The sequence below is a fragment of the Hermetia illucens genome, chromosome 2 (genome assembly GCF_905115235.1).
Source record: "Hermetia illucens chromosome 2, iHerIll2.2.curated.20191125, whole genome shotgun sequence".
Taxonomy (NCBI): domain Eukaryota; kingdom Metazoa; phylum Arthropoda; class Insecta; order Diptera; family Stratiomyidae; genus Hermetia; species Hermetia illucens.
Genome location: NC_051850.1, coordinates 110,292,910 through 110,306,449, shown reverse-complemented (window position 1 = coordinate 110,306,449; position 13,540 = coordinate 110,292,910). Strand labels below are relative to the sequence as shown.

The 13,540-nt window shown below is 43.3% G+C and overlaps 1 protein-coding gene across 1 annotated transcript in view; it reads left to right on the top strand.

Moving 5' to 3' along the window:
- The window catches only part of LOC119649196, a 48,726-nt gene that overhangs the window by 20,938 nt on the left and 14,248 nt on the right, over nucleotides 1–13,540 (top strand). Inside the window, exon 3 of the mRNA XM_038051234.1 lies at nucleotides 6,235–6,512. Within this exon, the coding sequence (XP_037907162.1) occupies nucleotides 6,235–6,512 (278 nt within the window). The remainder of the gene's footprint in view (nucleotides 1–6,234; nucleotides 6,513–13,540) is intronic.

Below are 13,540 nucleotides of genomic sequence, written 5' to 3'. Positions count from 1 at the left end.
TCTCCACTATCTTGCTAGGCCGGATAGCCCCATACGCTCAGAACATCATTGGCCCATACTAAAGAGGCTTCACTCCAGGCAAATCAGGAACAGATCAGATTTTCTCTCTGCGGCAAGCGATGGAAAAACTGTTGGAATATGGACAACAGTTGCACCATCTGTTCATCGACTTTAAAACCGCCTATGATAGCATAGCCAGGGTAAAACTATACACGGCCATGAGAGAATTCGGTATCCCGACGAAATTAATAAGACTGACTAGGCTGACCCTGACCAATGTGCGAGGCCAGATAAAAGCAGCAGGATCACTCTCAAGACCATTCGACATCAACAACGGTCTACGACAAGGGGATGCGCTATCATGCGTCCTCTTTAACCTGGCCCTCGAGAAAGTGATCCGTGATGCCGAGGTAAATGCAAGAGGTACGATCCTCTTCAAGTCCACCCAACTACTGGCCTATGCTGACGATATCAGCATCATGGGAAGAACCACCCGAGATGTACAAACTGCCTTCATCCAGATCGAGCAGGCGGCAATTGAGGCGAGATCTTGGGCTGCACATCAATGAAGACAAGACAAAATATATGGTGGCAATGTCAGCACCGAAGACGAATCAACCAACAACATGAAACCGCACTGGTCAACCACGAAGAAGAATAAGGATAGGAGAATACAACTTTGAGACCATTGACAATTTCTCCTATCTAGGGTCGAAAATCACAACCGATAACAGCTACGATGATAAAATCCGCGCACGGTTGTTGTCAGCCAACAGAGCCTATTTCAGCTTACAAAGACTGTTCCGCTCGAAACGTCTCACCATAGGGTCAAAGCTCTTACTGTACAAGACTATGATCTTGCCAGTCCTCATGTACTCCTCGGAAACTTGGGTTCTTAACAAGAAAAATTGCGAACTCTTGGCCGCGTTCGAGAGAAGAATCCTCCGAAGAATTCTTGGCCCCCTACATGAGGATGGACGATTCCGTAGCCTACACAATGACGAAATCTATGAGCGATACCATGACCGTCCGGTTGTGGATAAAATCCGGTTCAATAGGTTACGGTGGGCGAGTCACTTAATCCGTATGGATGAGGATGATCCCACCCGGAAAGTCTATAAGGGCAATATCTATGGTAGAAAAAGAAGACGAGGCAGACCCTGCTTAAGATGGAGCGATGGCGTGGGTCAGGACGCCAGACAGCTTTTAGGGATATCGAATTGGTGGACCTCGGCGCAAAACCGGGATGTCTGGAGTTCCTTATCAAGGCAGGCCTAGACCGGATACCGGTTGTTGCACTGTTGATGATGATGATAATGATTTACCACTTCCCGTTACCCTGTCCCTCCTTTCCTTGGCACAGAATGTATTTGGGGTTCCTACTGCAGTCCTTGGCAATATATCCTTGCGTTCGACATCGATTGACTCGATCGATGCGCTAGTGTATGACTTTGCTTTGCGAAACCATCCAATCCGAACTTTTCCCACGGCCAACAACTTCTGCACTGCCTCCACTGGCAGTCGCATTGTGGCCGTTTGAGTACCGCTATAAGCTTTTCTTTGGCCCACGGTAGATTCTTCCCCGAATTCTTCCAACTTGAATTGTTGTTTCAAGGCAGTGCTGATCTCTTCTCTGGATGTTACTTCATCGAGAACCTTGTACTGTATATAGATCTCATGTTTAAGACGTACCGTGACATTCTCCTCAAGTGAGTTTATTATTTAGTTGCGAAAACCGTTAGTTTTTCCCATGCTTAATTTTTTTCAGTTCAAACATGAGATCCCCTTTATGGGTCCTAGGATTTTGCTGACATTTCCACCTAGGTCTCTTAGGTCGGGGTCAGATTTCACCTTTTTCAGTATCTCCGCATAGGATAGATTTCCTTTGCTAGAGGTAACAATTGCCTCCGGCCGAATTCGCACCTTTAGTTTTTTGTTATTTTTTTTCTTCACGACCTTAGTCCATCCATCATTTGTATTCTCCTTCAGTTTTGCTTCGCTAGCTGGTATTACCATTTTGCACATATGTTTTTCCCTTTCTGGACTTGTAGTTTCCTTTGTTGGACTGCTCAAGACGCCTTTTTCCTTTATGGCGCCTCTTGACTTCCTAAAGCTTCCCCTTCGTTGTCTCGCGTTCTCTTACTTGTTTGAAAGTCGATTACTTTGTGCTTCGGTGTCACTTGGGTCGCCCGTCAAACTGTTGGGGCAAGTGTGTTCCGCTTTTCCTTTAATTTTCTTTCCCTGATGCCTTATATATGCGGAAGGGGGCAGCAACATTTTTTCACAAAATATGTGGGGTAAAAAATGAGAGGGCTCAACTAGCACCATTCAAAAATGATCCTATTTCTTATATTGGGTGAAACACTGGGAGGACTCGCCCCAAAAAATGAAACAGGGCTCGGCCTATCCAACTGAAAATTCTGAAGTAAATACCGTAATGTACATCCCTTTACGATATCTGCTCATTTAAGCTAATAATAGCATATTACTATATTTCCCCGAAAACCCCCTTAATAATAATTAATTTTGAAAAGTTTGAATTCAATCCACTTAGTGTTAACAATGTTATAGAAAGTCTAAGTTTTGTATTTCACGTGAATTTATTGCATTCTAAGGCGTCTGTGACATCATGTCATATAAACTAAACTCATATGAACAGCAGTGTTGGAGTTTAGAAGCATATCAAGGAATATTTTCAATTTTTAGCTGTCTACGAATGGAAAAACGTGCACAGATAGTTTCTCTTTCAAAATTTATATATCTAAAGCGTCTAGCTTTCAGTATTCCGATTTGTTTCTATTCATTGATGGGCCTTTACTTAGCTCCATTGCTGAGTTTGTTCATGATGGCCTTATCGTACTCCACTCTTTATTATGATCCCGTTTCCCAATCGATATTTAAGTAATATGTTGATTTTCGTTCAAAAATTTTCACAATAGTTTCTTTTATTCTTTATTTGGGGACGGTGATTAATATGCATATATCGTGTTGAGTAAAAACTCATTGAGTTTGTTGTTTTTCAAAGCCAAATCAATAATACATTTTCCATTTGCATTGACGACCGTTATGCCATTTTTTGTTGAATTACAGAATTCTCCGTTCATAGAAGGACCTGTCTTTGTTGGGAGAAAGCTGAAGGAGACGTGGTTAGCGGCCTGATCCAAATTGAATTTTTCCCCATTTATAGAGTTCTGAGTAGAGCGAAACAAGTGGAAGTCTAACGATGCAAGATGTGGCGACTATTCTGGGAGAAGCAGCACATTTTATCTAAGCTCCAATAATTTTGGACGGATTATTCATGATGCGTGTTATCGCATATTGTCAAGGCGTAACTCCTTTACGACTGACGAGCCCCGGACGTTTTTGTATGGGAAATGTTTTCAAGCAGTCTAGTTGTCAACAATATCCTTTTCAGGAAAGGCTCTTCAAATAAACTTATTTGAATTCATAAGAAACCCAAATTTCGAGTTTGCTCCACCTTTTATATGCCAATGTTTTTGTGGGTGTGTTTGATCACGCCCACAATTTTATTTTTATTAACCTCACTCGACCATTATGACTGGGGCGCATCTTCAATGTTAAAATCTTTAACACGGAATTTCTTAAACCAGTTTTGGCATTGACCTTTTCTGCAGTATTGTTACCATAAACTTACAGAATTGACCACGCGTTTACGCATGGTTTGCTTTTCCAATTTCAACTCGTTTCAAAATCTCTAGAACTCAACCAAATCGTAGAATTTTTCTAAAGGAATCTCAACTGTTAAAAGCCATGGCAAACATAGATGCAATAGATAGAACCCTTGCAATCACTTTTTATTGATTTCGATATATATATGAATATATTGGGTTTGGGAAAAAGAAATGTCGTATTTTGTCAATAGATGGAGACACTTAAACATACCTTGTGCTGTACTTATTGCACCGGATCATACTATACGGCGATTTGAAGATGACAATCTGTCCTATAAATGTCTCATTGACAGCGTTGTGATCGTACGTTTCAGTTTCAAGTTATAGCGCTGTCAAAGATGGAGTCCACCAAGCAAGAAATTCGTCATATTTTACGTTTTTACTACCTGAGAAGTAAAAATATAACGAAGGTGGCCGAGCAAATTATGGGCCCGATACTGTAACGATTCGCACAGCACAGCGTTGGTTCGATCGATTTCATTCTGGTGTAGTGGATGTCGAAGATACACCCCGTACTGGTAGGCCAATCGTCGTAGAAACCGCTAAAATCGTCGAAATCATCCAAGTAGACCGTCATGTGAGCATTCGCTCGATTGGCCAGGAACTGGGTATAGACCATAAAACTGTTTGGAACCATTTACAGAAGATTGGATTCCAAAAAAAGCTGGATGTTTGAGTGCCACACGACTTGACCCAAAAAATCTCTTGAACCGAATGAACGCCTGCGATGCACTGCTGAAACGGAACGAATTCGACCCATTTTTGAAGCGGATGGTGACTGGTGATGAAAAGTGGATCACATACCACAACCTCAAGCGAAAAAGATCGTTGTCGAAGCACGGTGAGCCGCCCCAAACCATCGCGACACCCCAGGAAAGTTTTGCTTTGTGTTTGGTGGGATTGGAAGGGAATCATCCACTATGAGCTGCTCAACTATGGCCAGACCACCAGAGACAACACTTTCAACGTGCCGAACTATCTCTTACGGATATTGAGGGACTATCTGAGGAACCGCTCCCTGCTCTATGAAACACTAGAGGCTCAAAGGTGGATGAAGATCACGTCGGGGGTAGCACAGGGATCCATCCTAGGGCCGGACCTCTGGAACGCTACCTATGGCAGTCTACTTATACTCGACATGCCAGAAGAGTCGCGCCTGGTCGGCTATGCAGATGATGTCGCAGCGCTTGTTGCTGGACGCACTGTCGAACAGGTGCAAAGCAGACTAGGCATATTGATGCGACGGGTAAGTGGATGGATGGTTTCAACCTTGCACTGGAAAAAACCGAAAAAGTCATCCTGACTAAAAAGAGCATTCCGACCTTGCGTCCCATATCGTTCGGCGAGTCGATAATCGAATCAAAATCAGCGATAAAGTACCTCGGGTTGACTCTTAGCTCAAAGATGAGCTTTTCTGAGCAAATCAAAGCAGCAGCGAACAAGGCTGCAGCTGGAGTTTCGGCGTTAATTAGGCTAATGGCAAACATTGGGGGTCCTACGTCTAGTAGGCGCCGTCTCCTGATGAGCTCTACGCAGTCTGTCCTGCTCTACGGCGCAGAGGTATGGGCTGGCGCTCTTAAAAAGGAGGTATGTCGTAAACGCCTCGCGCAAGTACAGTGACGGGGAGCTTTACGGGTGGCGTCTGCGTACCGCACTGTCTCTGAACCGGCCGTGATGGTGATCGCGGGAGTTAACCCCGTTACCCTTCTTGCTAGGGAGCGTCAGGTCATATACAAGCGCAAGGGAGAAGAGCCAAGGGAGGTGTTTGCTCTCTAAGAACGGCAACGGACTCTAGACGAGTGGCAGCTCTCGTGAAACTAGAGGCAGATAGACTGCGCGGCTCATGGGCAAATTAGGTGCGTGCCTGAATCGGAAGCATGATGAGACTGACTATTTCCTTACCCAATTTTTAAGTGGGCATGGAAGTTTTCAGTCTTACCTGCACAAGATTGGAAAGGCGCGTTCTCTGGATTGTGTGTTTTGCAATGGAGTTGTGGACGACGCCAACCATACTTTTTTTTCATGTGGAAGGTGGGACGGGGTTCATCAGCAGCTCTATTTAAACACAGGGGATCCCTCTCCAGGCAACATTGTCGAAGAGATGCTGAGGACTGCTAACAGGTGGAACCGTGTTGCCCATTACGTTTGGCCTTTCTCGTTGCTAAGAAGATAGAACTGGACCGGTGGAGGAGCCGGATGGCAGGGGGTTGCTTAAACTGACAGTTCCCTTCCTCCTCTCCTCTCCCGTTAGTGAAAGGAATGAAGTTGCCTTCTAAATGGCAACAAGTTTGCGAACAAAATGGCGCATATTTGACTTCAATCGGATAATTCTAAGTATATCAAATAAAGAGTCAAATTTTCCATCGCAAATACGACATTTCATTTTCCCAAACCCAATATATGTATATTTTTATTTTTCAGACTGTTCGTCATGAACCACGAATCGGGAAATGTTTTCAAGTCATAAACTTCCTGTTTACAAGCTAAATTCTTATTAATTACGTTAAACAAAAATAATATCTTCAATTTTTTCCAAACTTAGGTGACACGACCGTGTACTCGTGCCCGATAGAAGCCTTTTGCGTGAATCATCCGAATATTTGCCTAACGGACGCACTTCCTGTTTGCAGACTTAGCCGGACCTGCAACCAATGCAAGCCAAATTCAGTATCTACTTGTGTTGATGCGAAGAGATACGTGACGTGCTTGGATGGTCAACTCGATACTAATATCCGTAACTGCCAAGCTAGCAAACCATATTGCAGTCTTCGTTACGACGACAATAGTCTTCTTAGTGCGGTCTGTACTAATGTCATAGAGGTAAGGAAAATATATTGAGCATTCATTGTTCTAATGGATGTATGTATGTATATTTTACAAAATCAATTTGATGCTGAAGGAGTATGTGAATATGCAATTAGGAAAAATAGGTCAAATCGCAGTAGAATATTGCAGAATATTCGCGACGCACTGCCTCCTAGTAGAATTATTGTGCATCCATGAGAGGATATAGTGTATCTATCAACTGTAGTATGCTGATCAAACCAAGTTCGTCCAATGTAGTTCCTTTAACTGCTTCTCTTCATTGCTTAGCATAGCTACGACCATGCACACCCATCCGGTTCTACAAAACGGTTCTGGTCCGTATGCATAGCGGCGTTCCTGTCTCTATCCCAGGCAGCTCATCCGCTGCCTCATTGCTTGCTATCCCAATATGGGCTAGAACTCATAATATCTAGATCTTAGTGTTCGAGTCAAATTAATTGAATTTATTAAGATGCTTCCATTCCCTTTCACACTGTCCCTTGGTATATCTCTAATTCGGTGCACCGTCTAGAAAGAATGTGAATATTCCTTTGATTTATGCAACTACACGCCGATATTGTGAACATTACCGTCCTTACCTGCATTTCCATGAGGAGATTAAGGGAAGTTAATCAGAGAAGGATTTTGTAATGACCAGTTTAAATTGTGGACGGTTAAACCATCTTTAGTGGCCGGAGCTGGTTAAGAGGGGAGAGCTAACCCAAACACCTAAAAGATAGCGAAATTGACCATGAAAGTCCGCACTCAAACATTCAAGCGTGAGTCCGCAGAGGATTCTGAAAAATAAACCAACCACGGAGATTCGCGCGCACCTATCGAAATAAACAACACGCACCTAGAAATGAAAAAAATTAAAACAAATCGGGAAACCGGAAGCTGGACGCTTCAGGTACGAAAGGTTTTGCGTATTTCTTAGTACATAGAACGTAATATATGCATATATTATGTCAGAGTATCCACTTTCGGGTGATATTGACATTCATAGTCTTGAATTAGCAAAGAAGCAACAACTTTGACATATTATAACTTTGTTAGTAATAGTGCGATTTCCACCAAACTTGGCAAGATCATGTTCTATATTGTAGCCTATATCAGTGGTGCTAGGATGAACTTAAGGGGGCTTTGCAGCCAATTACTAAAAATTATAGTAATATACTATTATTAGCTTTATTTTAACGGATATCGGTATGGAAGGTTTTTCGAAGCCCAGGCGTCATGTAATCGCAACCTCCTGATTTTTTTCAGATTTTTCGGTTTGGTAGTTTCTAAGAATTATCCCCTTAAAAAATGATCACTTTCAACCCCCGCACTTCCCACCTTTCTGAAGAATGTCAAAACTAAGACCGGCTAAGTACTGACCGAGACCTTTAATTTGATACCCCACATGACCATATTTGATGAAAAAAAATTTACACCCCCCTTTTACATGTATGGGGTCCCCCCTTACATTCGACGTAAAAGGATATAACTCACTGTATGCGTGAGCGTTCACAGTTCCCACTTTCCTACCAAATTTGGTGTGGATCACTATAATTCCACTCCGAGAAAAATGCGTGTGACAGACAGACAGACAGATGAGCAGTCAGACAGACAGACAGTGATAAGGTTGTGTTTTACACAAAACGTCAGTCGGCCCCGCTAATTTTCGCTCCCGGTCCACACACTGAGTTAAGTAACAACACTTAGTGTCATTGTTACACAGTTGTTTCTTTTAGTACTTCCGTACTGTAATTTCGAAACAAGACTGAGGTTCCTTCTCGGTCACCTCGTATTTATATTTCCTTAAATTATTTACATAATATACATATGTTCCTTATCTTCTATGAAACTATATAATACATAACACATATTAATATATGGTTCTTATCTACGTAAAATCCTTCTTATCTACGTAAAATCCTATCCTTTTATTACGGTCATTCTGAGCAGCGAAGATGCGCAAATGCATCTTCGTTTATTATTCAACAACAGGACATGTTGTGAAAGAAAACATTTGACCTGAGCTGGGTATGACGAGATATGGAAAATGAGAAATGATACGGAGGAAAGAAGATGCGCAGATGCATCTTCGTTTATTACTATTTAGAACCAGGATTTATGCTGGTCGTTAAAAGATGCCGACGGCGCGGACGGTTCCATAACTCACTGTTGTGTTAAAGTGTGCGGCAGGTCATTCCCCCCAGCTACAAATAATCGCTTGCCTGCACCCAATAATGTTCAATATGAACAAGTCTATAAAAAATAAAATTAAAATTGGACTACGAAGTTTAAGGGAGGGGGACCAGTTGGATCGTTTTCAAAAATAATTTAATTAGTGGAAGTACTAGCATTAGGTTTTTTTTTTAAATGGAGGACGCGATTGGAATTGGAGTACATCTCTATTCCTTTCCTGCTATTGAGTGATAAATTATCAAATATGTGCCTCTTGGAGCAGCTTTGATCTATTGTAATTTCCAAATATTTGTTTTCTGTTTCCTATATAGCTTCTATACTTATAGTAAATCAACCAACCAATTTGGATTCTGTCACAGGATGTGTCCTCATATTGCCTCTTATTTTTCTTTAGCCGTTGTCCCGTTCACAGGTGGGGTCGGCTGGTCGTGTTCGGTTTCGCCATTTTGTTCTATCAAAAGCGGAATCTGTATGCTGTCGAGAGGATTGCAAATCCGCACCCAGCGTATCAAGCCACCGTTGTCGATATGTTCGTGAGCTGGTGCAGGGCAGTTTCAGTTGGCGGTCCTGCCCGTTAAGCACTTTACATTGATATAGGAGATTACGTGTTGGAACGTTAGTTTTAATGTCCTTGTCTAAAACCTTCTGCACTACTTTCAGATGTCAGATAAATTAACCTGAAATATCAAGGTGTCAGGATCTGATCGCCCGCTTTCAAAATAAAAATCAATTTTGCCCCCTTCATATGTATCCCAAAGCTATGCTGCCTCATGGTTTCTAAGTCGTCTGAAGTATGGCGGAGAAATACGATCCACTCCAGATGATTTGAAGGGAATAAAGATACCCAAACTTGCCCATCTTACTCCAGCTATCGTTCAAACTTTTTCGCTAGTTTCCAGTTTCCCTTCTTCCTTTTTCTGTGCGTTATTGGGGCAAAATATTGTTGTCTTCCATAGAAGGGTAGAAGCCTGGAAAATGAATGCGTACAGTAGATGCACGCTATCTTCAAGCAACTTCTTGCCATCCGGTGCTTCTACTCATCATTATCAAAGGCGAAACAACCAGTATCCCGTCTAGGTAGGCCTTAATAAGGAACTCCAGACATCCCAGTTTTGAGCCGACGTACACCAATTCGATATCCCTAAAAGTTGTCTGGCGTCCTGACCTACGCCATCGCTCCATCTCAGGCAAGGTCTGCCTTGTCTTGTTTTTCTACCATAGAGATTGCCCTTATAGAGTTTCCGGGCTGAATTATCCTCATCCATATGGGTTAAGTGTCCCGCCCACCGTAACTTATTGAGCTGGATTTTATCCACAACCGGACGGTCATGGTATCGCTCATACACTTCCTCGTTATGTAGGCTATGGAATCGTCCAGCCTCATATAGGGGGCCAAAAATTCTTCGGAGGATTCTTCTCTCCAACGCGGCCAAGAATTCGCAATTCTTCTTGCTAAGAACCCAAGTCTCCGAGGAATACATGAGGACTGGCAAGATCATTGTCTTGTACAGTAAGAGCTTTGACCCCGAGACCCTGAGACGTCTCGAGCGGAACAGTTTTTGTAAGCTGAAATAGGCTCTGTTGGCTGCCACTATCCGTGCCCGGATTTTATCGTCATAGCTGTTATCGGTTGTGATTTCCGACCCTAGATAAGAGAAATTATCAATGGTCTCAAAGTTGTAGTTTCCAATCTTTATTTTTCCCGTTTGACCAGTGGGATTTGATGTTGTTGGTTGGCTGGTCTTTGCTGCTGACGTTGCCACCATATATTTTGTCTTGCCTTCATTGATGTCCAGTCCAAGATCTCGCGTAGCCTGCTCGATCTGGATGAAAGCAGTTTGTACATCTCGGGTGGTTCTTCCCATGATATGTGGCCTCGCACATTGGTCAGGGTCAGGCTAGTCAGTCTTACCAATTTCGTCGGGATACCGAGTTCTCTCATGACCGTGTCCAGTTTTACCCTGGCTATGCTATCATAACCGGCTTTAAAACCGACTTTAAAGTCGATAAATAGGTGGTGCAACTGATGTCCATATTCCAACAGTTTTTCCATCACTTGCCGCAAAGAGAAAATCTGACCTGTTGCTGATTTGCTTGGGGGGCAAGCCTCTTTGGTATGGACCAATGATGGGCCACCAACAAGACAGTGGATAATATCCTGTAAATAGTACTGAGCAACGTAATACCTCTCTAATTGCAGCACTGTGTGATATCTCCCTTTATATGTATGGGACATATAAAGGGAGATATCACACAGTGCTGCCTTTGTCAGTCGTCAGGCATTGATTCGCTGTCCCATACCTTGACCACAAGTTGATGAACCACTTGGTGTAATTGGTAGCCTCCATATTTAAACAATTCGGCTATAATTGCATCGGGTCCTGGCGATTTATGATTTTTAAGCCGGTGAATTGCACGGACTGTTTGTTCTGTACTTGATGGTGGCAGTATTTGTCCGTCGTCTTTAGTTGCCGGGATCTCCAACTCGCCGATGTTCTGGTTGTTCAGTGGCTCATCTAAGCAGTCAACCCATCGTTCCAATATGTCCATTCTGCCGGAAATCGGAATTTACTCTTTGTCTCGGTAGGATGAGCATCGAGGTGTATAAGGCTTCATCCTGCTGACTTTTTGGCAAAACTTCCGCGCCTGATGCGGATGCTCCCCGTACTTTTCTAGTCCACAGACTTGTTGGTTCTCCCAGGCTTCCTTTTTCCATCTGTGAAGTCGCTTCTCCGCTCGACGGAGTTCGTGTTAAGTCTCTGCGCGTGCCCGCGTTTTTTGAGAATGCAACATTACTCGGAATGCAGCGGTGTTCCTTTTCGTTGCTAGCTTACATTCATGATCAAACCAGCCATTCCGACTTTTTTTGCGGGTGAGGCCAAGTTTCTTTATGGCCGTATCAATGATAACGTTCTTCAGGTTATTGTGAAGATCATTTGTTGATGCTTCATCTTCAGGATCTCTGTTGACTGCGGTTATTGCGGCATCCATTTCGCTCTTATAGGTGTTGAGGAGGACTGTGTTGTGGATGGCTTCAATATTCACTGTCACCTGATTGTCAGAGAGGATTGATTGTAGGTGGTGTCGTAATTCGAGCTCGGAGGACCATGCCTACGGGATAGTGATCCGAGTCTATATTGGCCCCCCGCCTATATGTTCTGACATTCATCAAGGCTGAGAAGTGGCAGCGTTCAATCAGCACGTGCTCAATTTGGTTGAACTCTGCAGTCTTCTCTGTAGGGGCGTGAACGTTTATGAGGATTATATTTCAAAACTAGCCTCGGAAACGCAGAGTACATAGCCTTTTGCTTATATTTTCAAAGCCGATAACAGCAGGTTTCATTTTTTGCTAACCAAGAAACCTACTCCGAGCACATGGTTTACTGGCCGCTATAATATATGGTGTAGCGACTCTTCTACAGGAAACCGGTTTCGCCCTGGGACCTATACTACCCTTTGACCGCCGGTCCTTCTTCTGGTCGAGCTCAATTTTCTTCGCAACAAGAAGAACCTAAACGTAATGCACAACACTCTTCTCAGTACCTTCCTGAGAACATTGTCTGGAAAGGACTCTCTTTCACCTGCATAAACTTGCCGGCGAAGCCTGTTCCACCTTCAACAAGAAAAAAAGTTGTGTTCAGAGTCGTCCACGATTTAAAGTTTCAAGGCGACCCATTACCGAAGCTAGTGGTTTGAAAACGTCTTTCGCCATTCACAAAAAAGTCTTTCCAAAAGCGCCACGACGTTGGAAGAAGATGTGATGGCATGCATGGGCGGACAAGCTCATGTTTAGAACAGACGCACAGTATTGTGGGTAATGACATTTAAAATGGCAGTATAGATCCCAAAGCAAAGCGTGAATTGGTAGTTTTTTATTAATGAGAAACTGCAGACGATAAAGGATGAGGCCGAATCTTCTCCACAAAAAATCCGGACAAATTGTATCAACTGCTTTTCCAGTTTGGGGGTTGGGTAGGGCGGAAAACTGAAGTTATGGAGCCACAAGAAGGGTCTCGTACTGGACGGACTTTACAACGATGACTGGTTTACAAGCATAGTCGAGTGAAGAAACGACATAGACAGAAAAGGGAAGGCTAACTACACCTGGCGTAGAAGTTTTACCCACAAGTCAGTAGGATGAAGCTTTATTCATCTCGATGCGAGGCAAATCAATTTTGCGGGCGGATGGCTTACTTGAGCGATGAGTTGAGTACTTTGATAAACTGCTCCACAATATCGACCAACTGGAGGTGGGCAAATGCTGCTACCACCAAGGATGAAAAAAGTAGTCCGTGCAATTTATGGGTTTAAAAACCAAGGGCCGATGCAATTGCAGTCGGATTCGTTAGATGTATAGGCGACCAACTCATCATCATGAACTGAAGTTCAAGGTGTGCTTGTTGACTGCCGACGAGGCATTATCTTTCCCATACATAAAAAGGGAAATATCAAGCAGTGCAGCAATTATAGGGGTATCACGTTGCTGAGTACCAATTATGGGGTATCCTCCACTATTTTACTAGGACGAATGTGCTCAGAACATCATCATCGGTCTATGCCAAGGCGGTATGGATAAGAATGATCCAGCCCGGACAGTCTATAAGGGTATGAGGGCAATATCTACGGTACAAAAAGAAGATGAGGCAGACCCTGCCTGAGATGGAGCAATAGCGTAGGCCAGGACGCTAGACAGCTTTTAGGGATATCGAATTGCTGGGCCCTGCCGCAAAAGCGAGATTTATGAAGTTTCTTATTATGGCAGGCCTAGACCGGATATCCGTTGTTGCGCCGTTGATTATGATTTTTAAGGTTTTGTGTGAAACAAAACCTTATTAGAATCGAGACGGTGT